General features: G+C 37.7%; 2 protein-coding genes across 2 annotated transcripts; one reads left to right on the forward strand and one right to left on the reverse strand.

The window, feature by feature from the left end:
- Nucleotides 1-59: 59 nt before the first annotated feature.
- On the reverse strand, nucleotides 60-3,259 carry LOC589341 (ATP synthase subunit C lysine N-methyltransferase). The gene is made up of 3 exons (XM_788985.5): nucleotides 2,864-3,259; nucleotides 1,895-2,083; nucleotides 60-1,030 (listed from the first exon to the last, which is right to left on the reverse strand). Exons 1-3 carry the CDS (start codon nucleotides 3,167-3,169, stop codon nucleotides 815-817), a joined length of 711 nt encoding a protein of 236 aa, XP_794078.3. The 5' UTR covers nucleotides 3,170-3,259; the 3' UTR covers nucleotides 60-814.
- Nucleotides 3,260-5,431: 2,172 nt separating this feature from the next.
- On the forward strand, nucleotides 5,432-20,014 carry LOC589116 (tRNA selenocysteine 1-associated protein 1). The gene is made up of 9 exons (XM_030983262.1): nucleotides 5,432-5,552; nucleotides 9,122-9,219; nucleotides 10,157-10,256; nucleotides 11,656-11,759; nucleotides 13,751-13,851; nucleotides 15,090-15,237; nucleotides 16,974-17,238; nucleotides 17,579-17,606; nucleotides 19,043-20,014. Exons 1-9 carry the CDS (start codon nucleotides 5,514-5,516, stop codon nucleotides 19,180-19,182), a joined length of 1,023 nt encoding a protein of 340 aa, XP_030839122.1. The 5' UTR covers nucleotides 5,432-5,513; the 3' UTR covers nucleotides 19,183-20,014.
- Nucleotides 20,015-20,240: the final 226 nt, after the last annotated feature.

A 20,240-nucleotide genomic window follows, 5' to 3' on the forward strand; every position in this document is an offset into this window, starting at 1 on the left:
CATGCCCCTACGTAAAGTCAACATGTAACACAAATAAGTATCTAATCAGCACACAATAATTTCTTTCAATTTTTTAATAGAATGTATTCATATCTACATAATACATGCATATTGCGTATCGTTTTTTCTTCTCTTTTTGATGCCATACACAACCATAGCTCTCTTTTAAGGACCATACATTTTACAGCAATGAAGTCCTTTTACTATCAACCTGTTCCCTGTCTCCCCGTGTCTGCCATCAAAATGGCACTTCTCTGAAGCAACCTCTCTTCTTGTGGAATTTTGAGACAATGCACACGGTAATATCCGAGAATGTTCTTGTGAGGTTGCTTGCATTTGATCGCATGTACATCCGATGAATTGAATTGACTACGGGTATGCACCATTATGCAAGACGGTACATGAGTAGGACTGTCTGGAAGAGTTAATCCTTAAGATTCACTGTGAGCTGATAACTGCTATCGGAGCTAAGCTGGGGTAATCATCTACAATGCTCTTTGGAAGCGACGTGACATTGTATCATTATTTGATAACACTAGTACACTACACAAATTAAGTTTGATTTGTTCTATTGCAAGATGTGACACCATGAATAACCAAACTTCATCTTCCCCTTTTCCTATCATAAATCTCCTTCATATACAGTCAAACCTGTCTACAGCGACCGCCCAAGGGAAACACAAAAAGTGGTCTTTGTAGACAGGTGCATTTAGTACATGTTTCAATGAGAAACCATTTTCAAGGGAGACAAAAAATGGGCTTAATGTAGACAGGTGGTCACTAAAGCAGGTTTAACTGTATATTCTTCCTTCTCTCATGTTTTGGAAGACTCCTGTATATGAGATGATGACAAATCAGTTCTTACATCTGTCCCATTATGAGGATTATTGGATGCCTTGTATAACCACACTTCATCCACTCCCGCTCCTTCACATAAATGCGGCTCCCAGTTAGGGATTGGGAAACGACAGGCCACAACTGATGCGTTCGGCTTCATCTCAGAAGAAATCTTGGTTTCTAGAGCAGCCATCTGTAAATGAAGAGGAAAAGAATTTTAGTACCCCCTGTAATACAAAATTATGGTTTTAAGCAGGTAATACGACTCATAGCCTATGACATATATTTCATTCAATTTACAAGAAACTAAACAATTAAATATCAAAATATATTCTCCTGAAACTACAGTTTGTGTTACAGAAAATTAACCAATTAAGTAATGAAGTTATGAGCTTTGTTCCCTGATATGAAGACATTTGTTGTAAACAATGGTAACAAAAATGGGAATTTAAATAACTTGACCCAATGTTTTAAACTTTAGTGTTGATTTTCTCCAAACAAAATCGCCAACAAGAATAGAGTCTAATGTCATATTTAAAGTACTATGACAAGCTAACAACTAATTTTATGATGAGTTCAGGGGCCAAAGTGACAGCTTATGGAGAAGAAAAAAACAATTGAAGTTGAATGAACATTCAGGATAGCCTTTTTGTAGAATAGGAATAAAGAAACAAACTGTTATAAGGGTAAAAAGTTCATCAATAACATCCACATGATTATCTTCATCTCTTTTTAATAGGTTCCTCACATGTATCTATTATATGAATTGAGAATCATTAACACGTGCTCATTTATACTATAATTGTAATGTATAATTATTTGTTTTTATATACTATGTTTATATTTTCTGTAAAATGTGGAACAAAAAAATTTGACTTGACTAAAAAATTAAGCCATAGATGGATTGACTGAGGCTGTCCTTGTGGAAAATACATGTACAGGCTGTACAAAAAGTCTCCTACAAGAATAGAACATTCATGAATCCATCCTATTGGCCAACTTTGATGTTTGTTTGTTAAAATAATACCACGCAGGCCTATTTCGAGTTTCGACTCACCATTTGTGATACTCCAAATATGACGATGACATCAAATTTGCTAAGGTCGACATTCCAGAGGTTGGTACGATGGAATGATGTTCTCTCCTTTGTTCCTGCTTGACGAGAAGCGATTCTTGAATACCAAACAAGCCATGGATTAAGCTCATATCCGACACCCTGATACCCATGCTTCGCTCCAGTGATTACCTACAATGTAGATGCATGTCAATAAAACGTATTGAAAGTTTTGAAACACTAACATTTAGAAACGATTAGAAATGTATTCACATTTTGATACTGTACAACTCAAAGTCAAATGAAACAACAGTAAAATGGCAAAACTCACTTGCAATTTCCCTGATGTGAATATTATCAAAACACTGAATACATGCCTACTGCCTAATGTTTTAGCACTCTATACCACGTACACCATCATTTTATTGGCATGAATGTAGTAGTGAAATTTTAGTAATGATAAGTCTAATAAGTAAAAAAAAAAAGAGAAGAAGAATTAATTCAAGAATCAAGAAGCAACAGCAGAATATGAAGAAGTACATGTAGGCTGTTAATGTGTTAGACAAGATCCTTCTCCTCTTCTTCTTCTTCCTTTTCATCTTCTTCTACTTTTCCTTCTACCCTACTCAGGACTTTTTAGTAATGATAGATCCAAATCTAATACAAAAAGAGAAGAAGAATTAAGAGGCAACATCAGAGCGTGAAGAAGTAGACTGTTATTAATGACATGTGTTAGACAAGATCCTCCTCCTCTTCTTCCTATTTTCTTTATCTTCTTCTAGTCTACTTCTCCTTTCTTTGCTTTTCTTTATCTTCTTCTGGTCTTGACTAAGTTTACTTCTCGACTTCTCTTTTCCTCCTTCTTCTAGAGGTCTACTAGTTCTACTTCTCCTCCTCCTTCTTCTTCTCCTTCTTTTTCTCCTCCTCCTCCTACTTCTTATTCAGTGCTAGGATTAGAAACTAGTAACTCACGATTCTCCCGTCTCCACTGCCCAAGTCCACCAACATCTTTTTCTCCCCAGTCCCACATACTACATCCAATGTTGGATTAGAAGCCGCGGCCCTCTTGAGGACCGAAAACACATTGTCAACTTGCGCCGTCGTGGCGGGGACGTAAGGCAAGCAAATCCGGCGAAAGGCAGGTAGAATAAACGGGGTTGCGACGGCATATAGTCCTCCAACTACCGCCCCAGTTACACCAAGAATTACAAGTCCTTTTTTCCATCTCCCATTGGATTTTGATTTACCGCTCTTCTTCGGTTCTCTTACATCTGCCATAAAATAAAATGTGTAGGACAGTCCGAAAGATCATAAAGTAAAGGTAAGGGTCGACCAAAGTAAACACATGTGTATCCGCAGCGCAGCAGCCACACAATGCTGCTTGAATTAACCGAATAAAAGAATAAATTTTAAAAGTTACGATGTCTTCGAGGAAACAAATTTTAAACAATTATCCTCCAAAGAAGAGGAAGAAGCAGAAGAAGAAGAAGAAAAAGGAAAGAAGAAGAAGAAGGGGATAAAAGGAGATAAAAGGATGAAGAGGAGGAAGAGGACGAAGAAGAAGATAGAGAAGAAGAGAAAGAAGAAAAAGAACATGAAGAAGGTTTGTTAACATTCACGGTAACCGAGTGGTTTAAAGGCACGGATCGGCTCTTGTAATAAGTTCCTTCGTATGAAAGCAGAAAAATTAAGAGCGAAAGTTTGAAACAAAATCGGACGAATAAGAAAGTCATGCAAGTTTGGAATATAAGATTACTAATTCTACATGAATCTCAAATTGGAGGTTTGGTCAGTGAATTGTGATTCCCCCCCCCCCCCCCCCCCACTCAATGTTATTTAGGGTACGCATAATGCTCGTTCCCTCTTTTTGAAAGCACCCCCTATCTGAGGACTGCCAATATTTCCGAACCCCCCCCCCCTTTCGCGGGCATTTCGTGGGCTTTTCCTGCCGTTGGAGACCCCCCTAAATCAGGAAAAATGCTCAATGTACCCCCCTAAATTCGAAAATAATTTCTCAGGAGACCAAAGAGATGAGAGGAAAAAAAAAGAAAAAAAAGAAAAAAACCCCCTTTTTAAAGAGATCTCCGGGTGAAAAGTCAAATACACCCCTTTTTTTTACAATTCTCGGGCCGGACTTTGTCGCACGAAAAGTACCCTTTCGGAGTTTACCGGACATTTTGGCAACACGCAATGCGGTCATTCCGACCTCTGAGTGGGGGGGGGGGGGGGGGGGGGGGGGGCCGGGATTATGATGTATAGTTGCTGATAACCCCCTGTTGATCGTATATCAGTATATCACCAATTTCTTTGAGGCATGCACTACTCAATATTTATTATGGTAATATAGCATATCGTTATAGGTCCTCTAAAGTGGGTTCCACTACATGCAATGTCAGCCGTCTAAGATGGTGGAAGAGTCGGGGAAGAAAGCGACTGGGGCGGGGGAGGGGGTAGGGGGGTTCCTCTACTTCAGGCACTAAAAAGAATATTTTTCAAAGAATGAGAAAAAATAACAACTAAAAGTTTTATTAAAAAAACAACACACCGTATTGCCTGTTATTTAGTATAGGAACAAGAAACAGGGGGGGGCAGCTCATACTGCCACTCTAGGGGGTAAATTTCTTTGGGCGTCGTATTTTTGGCTCACCCTCTACCGAAATTTGACAAAAAGATGTGCTCTCTGCGTAGCCAAGGCTTTATATATCTAAAGAGTCTTTACATAGCGCTCTCTGATCAACTTTGCAAACTATTTCAGAATTTTTTTTTTTTTTTTAAAGAACAAATCCCCTCAGTCTAATTGCACAATGATCAAGCATTATTCATGAAAAGTCCTTTGGCTTTCTATTTAAAAAAAAAAATGCTTTTCTTTTTAATACTCGCATTGTACAGAGAACGTGATGAGATGGCTGAGGCGTGAAGGAGAGAGGTGGGTAGGGGTGGGGGGTTACCATTTTATTATATTTTATCTTATATTAACAGTCGAAAATTGAAGAGAGAGAGAGAGAGAGAGAGAGCGGGCCCCTGAATACTCATCTGACCGTAATTACATGCCTAAAACCCCTTAGCTTCCGGGGGGGGGGGGGGGACTCTGCTCTGCCAGTGTCACATATTAAATACGGTATCAAAATATGCTCATCTGAGTGATCTGACCGTAAATAAATATGCCTAAAGCCTTGAGCTTCTGGGGGCCTCGCCCCCTGGACCCTAATCAAGGGCCCTAAGGTGGGCCCCTGACTGCTCATCTGACCATAATTAAATGCCTAAAACCCTGAACTTCATGGGGCTCTTCCACTTGACCGCCGCAGTGACTTTCCTCTGGACCCCATGCCAATTTAAGCTCCTCTTGCTTAATATATATTTTCTAACTATTTGTGTAACATATGGGGAGTTAAACAAATTTTTTAAAAATACAAATCACCCCCCCCCCCCTACACACACACACACACACAAATACCTGATGATTTTGAATTTTTTTCCCCCCTTTCCTTTTTAATTTGTCTTTTCTAAGTCGCCCTTGTACTACATCTGTAAACTCTTCGAAAAATTCAGGTCAAATCTGTGCGCAGTGTTTCTAAATCTTTGTACGCTATTATCCCCATAATTTGCTTTTCTCAGGAGGAAAATGGCCGGGAGGGGTGCTAATTCGTTGTGGATGGGGGACGTAAGTATTATCTTGATGTCTTTTTGATAACATATTTTGTTCTGTTCTTCTTCGTCGTCCCAGGTTTTGGCTTTGGTTGAGTCCCCTACTCGGCTCCGCCGCGCTGCTCTGGAAGACTGGATACTCTTCGCATTGTTGGCCGACGCGGCGCGGCGAATTTTTTTTCCGTACTCGAGAGGGCAAATACCCCATGTGCGCATGCGCGTGGACTTATGATTTCTCTGCTACTTCCCATACGAAATGTACATGTATTCGCATGTACTGTGCACGATTCGCGTTCTACGAGTAAACGATGGCATAGTAGTCTTCAAACACAGACTCTGATTTGCCAGTTTGACAAATCAATATGCGTATGTGTCGCGATGTGCTTATTCAAGTCTGTGTAGTTGTATGATTCAGACCCAGTAGTGCATATGGAAATACATTGCAACTTGTATAGAATGGTATAGTAGTCTGCAAGCACAGACGCTAATCTGACAGTTTGACAACATACTAGTAGTGTGCTGAGAAGTACTTTATTCAAGTCGCCAACTTGTATAGAATGGTATAGTAGTCTGCAAGCACAGACGCTAATCTGACAGTTTGACAACATACTAGTAGTGTGCTGAGAAGTACTTTATTCAAGTCTGCGTAGATGTATGATTCAGACCCTACTGGTGCGTGCGTTAGAAATGCATCTCAATGTGTAGAGTGTAGTATAGTAGTCTGCAAGGACATAATAATATATTGTGTATTGATGAGTAGTGATTTTATGCAAGTTTGTGTAGTTTAATGATTCCAGACCCCATGGTAGGCCTATGTATTGTGCCACTGCTCTCTCACACTCTTTCTCTCTCTCTCTCTCTCTCTCTCTCTCCATATCTCTCTCTCTTTCTCTCTCTCTCTCTCTCTCTAGCCCTCCCTCCAGTATGCTCGCACTCTCTGCATTACTTTTATTTATAATCATGGTCTGCTGAGAGCCAGAAGGATGTTAACTCTTAACACAACGAATGCCCTTCTGGCTCTGAACAAACCCACACACCATGAGGTCATTTATTGGCCTTCTCAAAACCGTCATTCTGTAATAATATTTCTAACTTTGGTCTAATAACTCCTTTGTCAGTATAATCCATGGTCAAATTAATAATAAAATCGTGATAGAACAAACACACATGATGAAATAAATGATTCAATCATCTTGATTGTGGGCACGAACGGAAAGACAAAGCAAGACAAATATTCAGTTGTAAAATTGATTCGACACATTCCGCACTTAGGCCTAGCCTATAATTGAGATGCCTTTCCAATACACGCACCAGTAGGGTCTGAATCATAAAACTACACATATTTGAATATAGAGCACTACTCAAGACACTATGTTGTCAAACTGTCCGATAAGCGTCTGTGCTTGCAGACTACTATACCATGCTATTCAATTTGGGATGCATTTCTGTAAGCACTAAAATGTCTGAATCATACAACTACTCAGACTTGAATACTAGTACTATTGCTACGCACGATATATGCGTAATTGTTTTGTCAAACTGGCAAATCAGAGTCTGTGTTTGAAGACTACTATGCCATCGTTTACTCGTAGAACGCGAATCGTGCACAGTAGATGCGAATACATGTACATTTCGTATGGGAAGTAGCAGAGAAATCACAAGTCCACGCGCATGCGCACATGGGGTATTTGCCCTCTCGAGTACGGAAAAAAAATTCGCGCCCGGGGTCGGTGCAGTGGCTGGCTTGCCATGCCTGATGCCTGGGCCTGGGCCTGGCCTGGCCTGGCCTGGGCTAAGTTTGAGGGGAGGGCGAGGGGGTAACTTTTTAAAATAATTTGGCGCTAGTTTAGAAGTCTATCCAAACTTTGACCCGTATAAACTCTGACGTGGAGATCAGACATAGATCTGGATGAAAGACTTCATGCATGTCTGATTGTCAATGAAACAGAGTTAGACTAAGTTCTTTGTCAATTCTGCTTGTTGCTACTGCGGCAGGCAGCCAGTGAAAACAAACTTTTTAAATCAAATTATGGAAATTCAAGCATCACTTTAAACAAACAGAACTTTGTTATTCCTTGCTCATTTTTTTCTGATTGAGGTGTCATATGAAAGGGCAGAAACTGAACTTTCTAGAAATGTGAAGTTTTCTTCGAAATTCAGATAGAGTAAAGGAGCCGGTAATCGGCCAGCTCCAGTTTTCGGCCGATTGGTTGGATGCAAGGTAAAATCCCTCTAAAATACATCGCATAATAGCATAACACATACCATACCATGCCAGTGTCACTGAAGAACCACATTTTCAATGAAAAATATAGATCTATCCTAAAAAAAATATCACATTTTAGCGATGTAATCGGCGGTCCCGCTACCCGAATCTGAAAAATCAAGTATCTTACGCGTGTCTGTAAGAAATATGGATACCATAAAATGAGCTTTATTTCAAGTATTTTTCAGATTTAGAGCCCGATTTTGTGCTAGTCGCAAGCTCAAAAGGATCTCATCGCATGTATTAAATCAATGCAACCGCACACCGCAACGCACACACGATATCTCTGTCTAATTCAGATTCCAATATCCGATCACCGCAGTACTAGTTTTCGGCGTGGGATATCTGCTCCGCCCGCTAGTGCTATAGATCAGCGCGGAAACGCACGGCGCGTGCGCGCGCTTCCTATTGACTTTGTACATGCGGCCGAAAACTGACTCCGAAACAGTGAAAATTGAAATGAATATTGTCATGGCAATTCGTGATTTTTTTCTGGGATTCTTGTTTTGTTTAAATAATAATAATATTTGCTTCATGATTTGAACGAAAAATGATAATAAATAGGAAGTAAAGGGTCCAAAAAATAGGATTTTGTCTTAAGTGGCCGAAAACCGGCTCCTTTACTCTACCGCAAGCCAAATGTCTTTTTGGTTTCCTTCCTTCAAATTGCTTTTAATCACTCGTGCGTGAAATATGCATCATACGAGTTGCATCAAATGAAAGAGGAGGATCTAAGCTTCACAAATATGTGTCATTTATTAATTATAATTGTGATTTAAGTTATGATAAAACATTGAAAATTCTTGGTTTCGTTTTTTCTGGATCGCACTGTATTCAGTATGTGTAATAAATAATTTTTACATGTACATGTAATATGTGTTTTCTTTTGTTTTTGTTATAAAGTTTTTACCTATTTAATATTTAACATAAATACATACATGTTCTTAACTTATAATATTTTTTATACTTTGTTTTGTTTTTAATATATACCAACAGATTTTGATGATCATAACTGATTTCAATTGTTTATCTTTTAGGCCTATCAATATAGTTTTAATTAATTTAAGTGTTTTTAGCTTATTTTCTATATATTGTTGTGTTATGTTTGTAAATTTGTCAGTGTTTTATTACTTTTGTTTATTGCTTTTTATCAACACGGCCCTGATTGAAACCAGTCTGCAAACTATTTCGGGCTTTTACTGTGTATAAATACAATAAAGTCAACTCAACTTTTCTGAGATACATGATCATACATCAACCATATGAATTATTGTCAAGAGATAGTGACTTTTACATTTTTTGTCATTCTGTTCTGCTAGATTGACCAGTACATGGACGAGAGGGTGATAGCAGAAGCTTTCAGTATGATGGGGGAGCATGTAATGTCAATCAAACTTCTCAAAGATTTCAAAACAGGGTAAGTATGTATGTATGTGGTGGTGGTAAATACTTGACTGCTAAGAAAGCATAAATGCTTGTACAATGTAAGTAAGCACCAGATGGCTGACGGCTTTAGGTCCTTTCCGAGGGACCTGGTAATGAGGATTAATGCTTTTCCAAAGGGCACTAGCGCATTGACTTGTTTTCGAATCCGTCTCACTGGATTATGAGACCATTGCTCTACCTACTGAGCTATCGCGCCTCCTCGTAGACTATTCCATTTGCCATCTAGGGGTTCCGATGAAGTAGATAATGAGGGAAGTAGATGTGATGAGAGAGAGAGAGAGAGAGAGAGTAGAAGCACTGGGTATGACAGAAGAGCATGTGTTATCAGCCAAACTTATTCAAGATCACAAAACAGGGGAAGTGTTACATGTAAGTGAACTATTCCATTAGCCATCAGGTGGGTGAGGGGAGAAGAAATTTAACATTTCTCTTTGATTTGCTGCTTAAAGTGGTCCAACGATACTGTAGTAGTGTTATAATCTTCATTTTTCCCCTTGGTACTTTGTGCATAATCTGTTTTTTAGGACTCCATACAATGTACAACTTCATATGGATAGCACCATTAAAATGGCATGTAAAAATGTTCTTGTGAATATTAAGACCTCAAGTATTTCACATCACACTTTATTTGGCATGTGTTATCTCAACCAATTCCCCCTTTTGTACTATGATTGTGTCTGAATTTCTTATAACTGTGTGAGCTACCTCTAGTCATCTACAATCATCAATAATAAAGACAAATTTGATAGAGTGATGATAATGATAGTCCTATAACAAATTAAAAAACAGCACAGCTCCCCTAGTTTCAATTTGCAGTAGCTGTTGTAAAAGGATTATATATGTACCACAAGTAATCTAATGTTGTAGTGAATTCTTTGTTGTTTCTATCTTTTTATTGTACAATTCAGGCAGAACAGGAATTACTGTTTTGTTGAGTTGACAAGCAAGGAAGCAGTAGCTCTCGCCCTAAGAAAACTGATCGGTTTGCCGCTACCAAACTATCCTGCAGTAAGTCATCTTTCGCTTCCTGTTCCTTTAGATCTATTCATATTGTTTTAGGCCCTGAAACCTTTGCTGTGTTGTAAAAGTTTGTAAGCAATTCATGATTTTGGACATGTTGCGAGATATGTTTATTTCTCAAGCCTGCTTGTTCACATACCCTGCTGTTTAACACTATATTTGCTAAGCAAACTTATACTGCACTTCATATTTTTGTATCCTATAAGACAAAGAAAGGCTAAGTTGGTATGCGTAGGACCTTTGTTGCGTAAGACTACTTATTTTTACCCCCTCTTGAGATTCATGTAGAACACAGAAAGGACTACCTCTGTTTACCGGGACATATGTGAATTGATAATCTTTAGGGGCCCTCAGAAATTAGTAAGGTATGATCTCCAAACCTGCTAACCAGTACGATTTAGTTGTATTTCGTACGATTTTTAGAAGTAAATTCGACAATATGATTTTCCTAAATGAAATACAATTTTCCAACAAAAAACAAAAACAAAAACAAAAATATTTGTTTATTTATTTATTATTATTATTATCATTATTAATTTTTTTTTTTTTTTTTTTTTTTGGGGGGGGGGGGTTATTTTTTTTTTTGTGTGTGTGCCATTATCAATGATAAAATGCTCATTCTGTCCCATAAAGTATCCTACAAGCATCTCACATCTGCAATTTGGTGATGTTATTTAGTTCATCAAATACACCATGACAGAATCATGCATGTTCAACCAATGATCCATAAAAAAAATTCTTCCTGTATGTAGGAACTTATGCAAATTGGTAACACCCCCCCCCCCCCCCCAAAAAAAAAAAAAGAGAAAAATGCATGTTCACGGTAAGAAAGTACTTATGGATCAAAATACAATTTCTGTCAGTAAAATACAACTTTTGGGATTAAAGAATACAGTTTTTTTTTACTCTAGAGGTTGGCAGGTCTATATCTCCAATCATCAAATAGAAATTAATTGTCAAAGCACTATGTTTTATGCAGGATCCTGTGGAAATCACTGAAATTTCGGTATGAGGTTTTGTCTATATTATCACACAACGTGTAATTTTTTGAGCAGGCTATTGTACTACACCATTCACCATGAACATGACGGACAAAGAAAGCGGACAAAATATACAGTTCCTCATTCTACCCTCAACAATTGCTGTGGTAGACAAAGGAACATCCCTTCACTGCTATTATGTAAACATGTGTAGAACAAGTGTCACATGCATATTCACCTGTTCTACACATTTGTACATAATAGCAGTGAAGGGATGTTCCTTTGTCTACCACAGCAATTGTTGAGAGTAGAATGAGGAACTGTAAATTTTGTCCTCTTTCTTTGTCTGTCATGTTCATAGTGATTGTATCATCATTTTCATCAATCTCTCTCTGTGTCATCTGTAGAAGCGGTTCAAGTTGAACTATTCTCTCCGTGACCAGAACACGATGCCCTTCCCACAACCAGGAGGACAGGGAGCCCCTGGTCCTTCTGCCCATGTCCCTTACAGGTTAGTCTGGCAATTAAAGATAAATGTTGAATACAGGGTGGTGTTTCACAAGATATTAAGTCGAACTTAACTCTGAGTTGCTGTTGGACTTAAAGATCAAGACCAGTTAGACCTAAAATAAAAACTTGTTGTTTTGCCCTTTGGGACCGACCCAAAAATCTGAAAATCTATGGTTGGCATTTAAATTTTTTTTTTTTTTAACCGTTCTTTAGATTTTTTCTTATTAATGAATAAAAAAAATATGTATTTTGTATGTTTAAATGGGATATAAATGCATAAAATCAAATTATTCCAAAATTCTCACTCGTGCAAACCATGGATGATATGAGGTGAAAAAAGATATCATTGGAATGATGACGATGAAACACATGTATTAAAGCATTAAAAACTGAGATATATCAGCCAAAAGAGGGCGAGGAAAAAGGAGAAACAAAACTCTGACCGTACGACCCATGTTTTGGCACCCAAAGGGCAATACAACAAGTTTTTATTTTCAGCCTTATGGTCATGCGATTGCATTGTGAAAGAAACGTTGTGGAATCGATCAGAAAAGGTTGATCATCTAGCTTATAAGTATTTGTGTGTATTGCAACGTTGGGGAATCATCCAAATGATTAAAGAAATTTGGCTAAGTCTTGGTAAAGTTACAAGCACTTTATGCAAAAAGATGTATATGGGACTACACGAACACATGGTGTAAAAATCTGTCCCGATTTTTACAATGTTACATGCCATATTTAGAATATGAAGGCATTTGAAGAGCCATACTTTCCAGGGAACATGTTTTATCTGATGTTCTTCCACATTTGCATAATAACAATGATAAAGCTCACAAATTATTTTTTCGCCTCTTCCCAGAACTCAACCTTCTCTTTAAAAATTATGGAGAGCCATTTGTAGCCTTAAAAATATATATATTCAAAATCCAAAATTCAAGTATTATAGACTTTTCATAAAATTCCACATCAAGAACATAAAATCTTCTTGATAATAGAAAATATGAATGATTTGAATCAATATTTTTTATGCCTTTGAAACTAACTTTTACAAATATTTTCAAATATGATAACGGCTTTCCATAATTGTTAAGTCCAATTTAGAGATGAGTTAGACTTAGGATCTTTGTGAAACACCCCCCCCCCCCTTCCTGGTCATGCAATTGCAATGAAAAGGAAAATGCTCAAGAAATTTGAGAAAGGTTGTCTGTTTATATGCACAGTGTAACTGGAGCCAATTTAGAATACCCCAATGCAGAACGGACCATACGTTCGTAGGTAAATCAATGCTTTACAACAAAGCTAAATTTAAAGACACTAAGTTTCTTAGGTAACACTTACCCTAATCCTAACCCTAAATCTAACCATAACTCTACCCCTAAGACTCACAGTAGGTGTTAAACATTCATAAACCCTTTTGGTGGGGTACTCTATAGTTAAACTGTGTAACATGCTTTTGAGACCACCTGTCAGTCAGAAAAAAATTGTTAAGTTTCTCTTGAAAATCCTTTCTGATCCTTCTTAATTCTTTCTTAAGACTCGGTAACAAATGCCATTTTCAGACAATGGAAATTCGGGAAGACAATGGAAAAACGGAGATTCGTACGAAATTATCGTTCGTACGAACCTTTGTGACCGTAGCATTACATTAAAGGAACCTGTACAGAAAGATTACTTCATTTATCTCCCTAGCCGGTCTTTATATACAGGTTTCATGGTAGAACTGAAGAATGATTGTATATTTTGACCGCATATGTACCATCAAAATTATGACAATTTCACTAAGAAATTTTGCAGAACATCACTGCACTCCTAAGTTGGAATATGGGACTAGTTACCTATTGATAAACATGGCATCAAATTTATCAGCTTTATTCATCTTTTCTAAATGGCATTATGTGCATAATATCCACTTAATTACTACTTGATAATGTGAAATTGGAGACTTATTTATGGACTAACCTTGCAGTTCTTTTCTTTTTTATTTTATTTTAGCAAGGAGTACTCTATCTATGTTGGAGGCCTCAACACCAGCACAACAGACGAAGAATTATTAGCTCTTTTTGCTCACTACAAATCTATCAAGGAAGCAAAGAGTAAGAAAATCTCATCTTTTTTTCTTTCTTTTCTGATACTAGTTTCTGGAAGTAATTTAGAATTCATGGCATTTTGAGCACTTGTGTCGTAGTAAATTCAGCTCTCGGTGAAATTGTGATTTGGATATCTGCTTGATGCATACAGTATGTCCTTTGACAAGGCATTTTGCTTACAGTTGTCTCTCTCCACTCAGGTGTTGAATGAAAACTTGACAAGATTTTCTCCATGTGCATTGATAGCCCTTCCGGGATTCTGAATCTAAAGCAATGAATATAATTTCAAAAGCTATTTGGAATCAAATTGGGATGTTTTATATATCGTTATCTGATAGGTGTTGTACAAGAACAGAGTATTTTTTTAAAGTTAATATTCCTACCACAACAGCATCGCCCTTTGGCAAGATATGAGTTGACCTTTGCCTCACTTGACCCAGGTGAAGTAATAATATAATAATATTTGGTTGTTGTAAAGCGCATAGCACATTGTATAACATCTCTATGCACTTCCAAAGAGCTTTGGAAATTATTACCCTCGCTATTTGGAATCAAATTGGGATGTTTTATATATCATTATCTGATAGGTGTTGTACAAGAACAGAGTATTTTTTTAAAGTTAATATTCCTTCCACAACAGCATCGCCCTTTGGCAAGATATGAGTTGACCTTTGCCTCACTTGACCCAGGTGAAGTAATAATATAAAAACATTTGGGTCTTGTAAAGCGCATATCACATTGTATAACGTCTCTATACACTTCCAAAGAGCTTTGGCAATAATTACCCTAGTTTTAGCTCCAGCAGCCGTAATCAGCGCACAGTACATTTCAAGGAATAATCCTACCAGGTGCCTATTGACCTCACCTGGGTCAAGTGTGGCAAATGTAGATTAATATCTTGCCAAAGGACATTAGTGCCGCGCCAGGACTCGAACCGTGGACCTTGTGATCCACAGTCCGTTGACGTATCCACTCGACCACGACACCTCTATTCGGTACTAGTAGGAAGTAATTCCTTTACTGCTTCAAGCGTTCAACAGGGCGGCTTGGCTAAAGCCGGGTGATTTTTCCAAAACGCTTTTAAAGTGGTATGTAACATGAGTTGTACAGGAATCAAGTAATATTCATGATGACTGTTTTTTGGTATTAACTGGCATTGAATACGTATCCGAATTCTGGAAGCCTGTCACTTTGTTCATTTGACTGTCAAAAATCATTCATCTCTTTGTCTACTCTTTCCAAAGTCGTCCGAGATGAAGGTACGAGGTCAAAGGGCTTTGGCTTTGTCCGTTTCTTCAACGAGATGGACCAAGAAAACGCTATCATGCAGATGAATGGAGCTGTAGGGCCCATGGGTGTTACATTGAAGGTAGACAAGGCCATGCCAAAAAGGTAAATAGTCCCTCTCCCTCTCTCTCTCTCTCTCTCTGTTTCTGTCTCTTCCTTCCACTATCTCTTTTTATCTATCTCTCTCTCTCCCTCTCTCTCTCTCTTTCCGTCTCTCCCTTCTATTCTTCCTTTCATTCTCTCTATCCCTCTCTCTCTCATTTTCTTTCTCTCTCTTTCTGTCTCTTCCTTTCATTCTTCCTTTCTCTCTCATTTTATTCTGAATAGTGTGTACTGGTATTGTATGTACATGTATATTATAATCATTTTCAATGTGTTGTTACACTCTTTGTAAAATGAGATATTGTGGAAACCAATAAACTATCTTATCTTATTTTATTTCTCTCTCTCTCTCTCTCTCTCTCTCTCCCTCCCTCCCTCTCTCTCTCTTTCTGTCCCTTTTTTCATTCTGCTTTTCTCTCTCCCTCTCTCTCATTCTCTTTTTCTCTCTTTCTGTCTCTTCCTTTTATTCGTTTATTCTCTCTCTCTCTCTCTCTCTCTCTCTCTCTCACGCTCTCTCTTACTTCTTTGTCTTGCTCTGTCTGTCTCTATCTCTCCTACTTTTTTTGTCCACAACCAAGTGAGATATAGTGCCAAACATTATTTTTCATGTAAAGTTTGTATAAAGTTCACAAAATATAAACAAAAAATAAAATCATTCTTGAAAAGAGAATTGTTCTGCATATTGCTCTTCATGAACTGATATTTTGGATGGAAAATAACACTTTAAAAAATTTCAGGTTATGCAAATCTCTAGTGCAAAATACAGGACCTACGTTAAACTTGTATCCATTGGCACCACAGTCAGATAGTTAGAAAGTTTACATCTTAGATATTTGAACCAGTTACAGACTTCCTTCAAGTAGATGTTAATCATAATGGTAACATTTATATAGCACGTCTTCTCAAGTTTCTAAGCCCTGTACTATTACTACCACCCAGGCATTAGACAAACGGCCCTTAGAACGCGCTCAGGCATTTCTTTCAAATTTCTTCATACCAGGTACCCGTTAACATCACCTGGGTGGAGAGTAGCCAATACAGATTACTGTCTTACCAAAGGACATTAATAATGGCAGAAAGTATCAAGAAATAGAGAAGACTTTGTACAAACGATTTATCTCTGATTTTAAAACTACTGAGAGATAAATGTGTCCCCTTTTACATCACCTGGATGGAGAGTAGCCAATACAGATGAGTGTCTTGCCAAAGGACATCAATGTTGGAAAAAAGTATCAAGAAATGAAGTTTAATTCCAAAAGACGCTAAATCCATTTTTGTAACTTCTGGAAAAAAAAAAAATTACCAGATTTTGTACAGGCGTCTATGGAAAAGTGATAATAGAAGGAGTTTTTTTTCATAACTGCTCCAAAAATGTAGGTAAATAATTTTGTTGAAAGACGGTACTTACGTGAACAATGTTCTGATATTGATAACTACATTTTTTCAAAAGTGGATTTAGCTACTTTTGGAATTAAAGGCATGCTTTACTACTTCAGCTAGAAGGGATTAGACCACCCAGCGAGCCAGTGAGGTCACTGTGACAGGTGGTTATCTCATTAACTCAGCTCTCATTTAACATAAGAAAAAGGGGATCATGGGGGACCAACAGGCACCGATTGGGGAAGTTTTCTATATAGAGGGAGCAAGTAGCTACATGTAGGACAGTGTGCCTTTAAGCTCTCCAAATAGAGACGACTTTGTACTGATGATTTATCACTGATTTTGAATTTAAACTACAGAGAGATCAATGTGTCTGGAGGGGGTGGTCCGATGCCCATGTCGACGGGGGCGGCTGTCGCAGCCCTGGCTTCACAGTACGCTCAGAACGCTCAGCAGTACCCCTACCAGAGTGGGGTCGATCCCTACGCAGCTTACCCTCAGATGGCCCAGCAGCAGCAGGCTTATCAGCCACACCACCAACCACAGGTCCAGCAAGCACCACATGCCACACCGGCACCACAGACACAGACACCGCAACCTGTTGCACAACCTCCTGCAGCAAAGGTTGGTTTAGTGCAAAATGATATTGATAATGACGATATACAGCTACACTTACATATGCATTGTTATATAGGAATGTCTTTTAAAGGGGGTTTGGCATGGCAAATACTGGTTAATACGACTTCTTTTGGACAACTGCATATAAACGAATATCGTTCGTGAAACAGACCAAAGTTTTAAATAACAAAAACTGTCATTTGTCACTGACAAGTTTTGTGAAACACCCCCCCCCCCCCCCCCCCCCCAGTTTTATGAGTCCATAATATGAATGCAATGATGGTATTTTAAAAACATTTGACTTGTAATGCTTTTCCGTTTCTTTTCTATTCTTTCTTTTCTGCAGACTGAAGACGAGGATGAGGTGTTGGAAGGTAAGTTTGGGTACAATAAGCAACCCCTCAAACATGACAAGTAGGTTAGTGTACCTCTGAGATGTTTGGAGGACTACCCAGTAATAAATCTCACTACTTCAATTTATCTATTTTTCATCAGATTTTGCTCAAAGTATCAGTGATTGGTTTCTCTAAGTACAGTCAAACCTTTCTGCAGCCACCGCTCAAGGGAAACCCCAAAAGTGGTCTTTGTAGACAGGTTCCTTTAGTACATGTTTCAATGAGAAACCATTTTCAAGGGAAATAAAAAATGTGGTCCTTGTAGATAGGTGGTCTTTGTAGACAGGTTCCTTTAGTTCATGTTTCAATGAGAAACCATTTTCAAGGGAAACCAAAAATGTGGTCCTTGTAGACAGGTGGTCACTAAAGCAGGTTTGACTATATTCCGCTTCTATCAAAATACACTTAATATCAGGGTGGACTTTGGTAACAATGTTCAGATAAGAGAAAATGGTGCTAGGGTAGTAACTTCAATGTTAGATGCACAATTAAAGATATCTGAAATTTTTAGTAAAAACAGACCATTATTAATGATAATAAATTAAGAAAAACTGATCTGATCAATTTCTAATTTCTCCTAACTACATGTTTATTATTATTATTAAATTAAATTTGAGGTGAATGTAATTGACACAAGGCAATGAATTGGCTCCATGTAAGTGTTGAAAGATTTTTATGGAAAACTGGTTGGGATAATTCAAAAATGGTTTGGATAATTTACTGTTAGAGGGAGTTACACATTATCGCCTTCAAAGAAAACCATAAATATCTTTGTGGTTTGGGATTTTTTTCTTCAGGATATTTGCAAGTTAGGGGTTAGTGCAGTAGAAGGAATATAATAAGTAACATTTCATTAAAAAATGAGGCAGTTTTCTCATCAACCTCCAACAATGCTACCGGTTCACTTCAAAGCCCCTCTAAAGTGTTGGGAGCCCCAAAAATTTAATGCCAAAATTTCACTTAAATTGTACCATAATGTGAAAGAGGATGTCATTTAAGACACATTTCTCCAACGAATTTCCCAACAAATGTGTTTGAAGTCGAATATAAATGAAAGAATACAAAATTCATTTTTTCTGCATACAAGAGAAAACCCAAAGTATGTATTCTTTTATCAATATTTGTCTTCGAACACATTTTTTTAGTGGGAAATCTTTGCAGGAGTGTGTCTTAAATGACATCCTCTTTCACATCATAACACAATTTAAGTGAAATTTTGCAATCAAATCGTTGGCAAATTTGGGGCTCCCAACACTTTTAGAGGGGCTTTAAATGCTTTTGATACAGTCAATTCTCAGACCCTAGGTGTCATTTGAAGTAAAAATGTTGTCAAATTTTATTCCATACAAACACTGAGAATTGGACATTTTATTCAAGCAATCTCTGTTTGTCTCCCTCTCTCTCTCTCTCTCTAGATCACAGTGCCCCAGTCAATATGGTGGCCACAAACCTAGCCTATATTCAAGCCAACCAAGATTTCTACAAGAAGCTTGCCGAGTCTCGCTGGCATCCTGTCACTTCGTACACAGCCACGTTAGAAGAAGTCTGCAAGTAGAGGGCGCTAGTAACTATCCCCATAAACAGCCTCTGATTCTCATCTTTAATTAATCCAAGACTGTACACAGGGTTAATTGGATTAGAGAAAGTTACAATAAGTACATTTCAAAAGGAATACTAGGGAGGGGTGTGGGGGGGATTATCAATATCTGTGAGATATAAAAGTCAGCAACTTATTGTTTGCTACCCCCAAAAGGTGCAACAAATGGCACCTTTTTTGTTTACTTAAAAAAAACAATTTGGGGGAATTACTTTCTAACTCTTTACTTGTTTGGGTCGACCCATGGGACAAACAGTGTGGACTGTCATAATCAACTGTTATCACACATAACTATGAAGTATTTGAATATCAGCCCGCTTATTATTTCTTACTTTGAAAGGTGCAAGTAATGACAATTTCGTTTTTATTGTTCTAAGATGAAGATAGAGTATTGGGAAACCAATTATTTAATATGTACAGACTTTGGTTGACAAATGGCACAAACATTGGACTGCTGCAGTTGACCTTTACCACACAAGCAGTCTGCATGTAAATTAATACACAATACAATATGGCTGTCTAGCTTTCAACCTAACAGGCTAAGGCAAATAAAAGAGTTAAACAAGAGTTAAACAGAGTCCCAAACACTACATTCCGTTCCAAGTAAATGGGATAAATTTGTTGAATCATGCTTGACAAGCTACAGGCATGTATGTCATGACCATTTGGAGCTTTTATTTTTCTCTTGTTTTAATCAGTGAGACAAAATTTGTTCCATGTATGCTGTATGTTGTATATACCATTTTCATAGTTTTTCTTAATAAAAACTGTTGTTTGTAAATACACTGAACATCGCTTATTGAATTATCATTGTGTTATATTTGAAGATGGAGAATAAACCCCTTCATTGAGATTATATATTTATGAAGAAGGTAATATAACAAAAAAAAACAGACTTTTAAAGTTCAGTAATAATAGATAACAAATATTTAGTTATGCATGTTGAATGTTAGTTTCTCTCTTGGGTCTTGACGATGATTTATGTGATATGAGATTATTGGAAATGGGGAAACTCT

The sequence above is a fragment of the Strongylocentrotus purpuratus genome, unplaced genomic scaffold (assembly GCF_000002235.5).
Source record: "Strongylocentrotus purpuratus isolate Spur 01 unplaced genomic scaffold, Spur_5.0 spur5_scaffold_13, whole genome shotgun sequence".
NCBI classification, from domain to species: domain Eukaryota; kingdom Metazoa; phylum Echinodermata; class Echinoidea; order Camarodonta; family Strongylocentrotidae; genus Strongylocentrotus; species Strongylocentrotus purpuratus.

Excerpts from the sequence above, each read along its gene's own strand:
- LOC589341 (XM_788985.5), bottom strand. The coding sequence starts at position 3,169 with ATGGCAGATGTAAGAGAACCGAAGAAGAGCGGTAAATCAAAATCCAAT. Across the intron at positions 2,084-2,863 it reads GCAGTGGAGACGGGAGAATC|GTAATCACTGGAGCGAAGCA; the intron begins GTGAGTTACTAG and ends TCTACATTGTAG. Across the intron at positions 1,031-1,894 it reads TATTTGGAGTATCACAAATG|ATGGCTGCTCTAGAAACCAA; the intron begins GTGAGTCGAAAC and ends CTTCATTTACAG.
- LOC589116 (XM_030983262.1), top strand. The coding sequence starts at position 5,514 with ATGGCCGGGAGGGGTGCTAATTCGTTGTGGATGGGGGAC. Across the intron at positions 9,220-10,156 it reads CTCAAAGATTTCAAAACAGG|GCAGAACAGGAATTACTGTT; the intron begins GTAAGTATGTAT and ends TGTACAATTCAG. Across the intron at positions 11,760-13,750 it reads TCTGCCCATGTCCCTTACAG|CAAGGAGTACTCTATCTATG; the intron begins GTTAGTCTGGCA and ends ATTTTATTTTAG.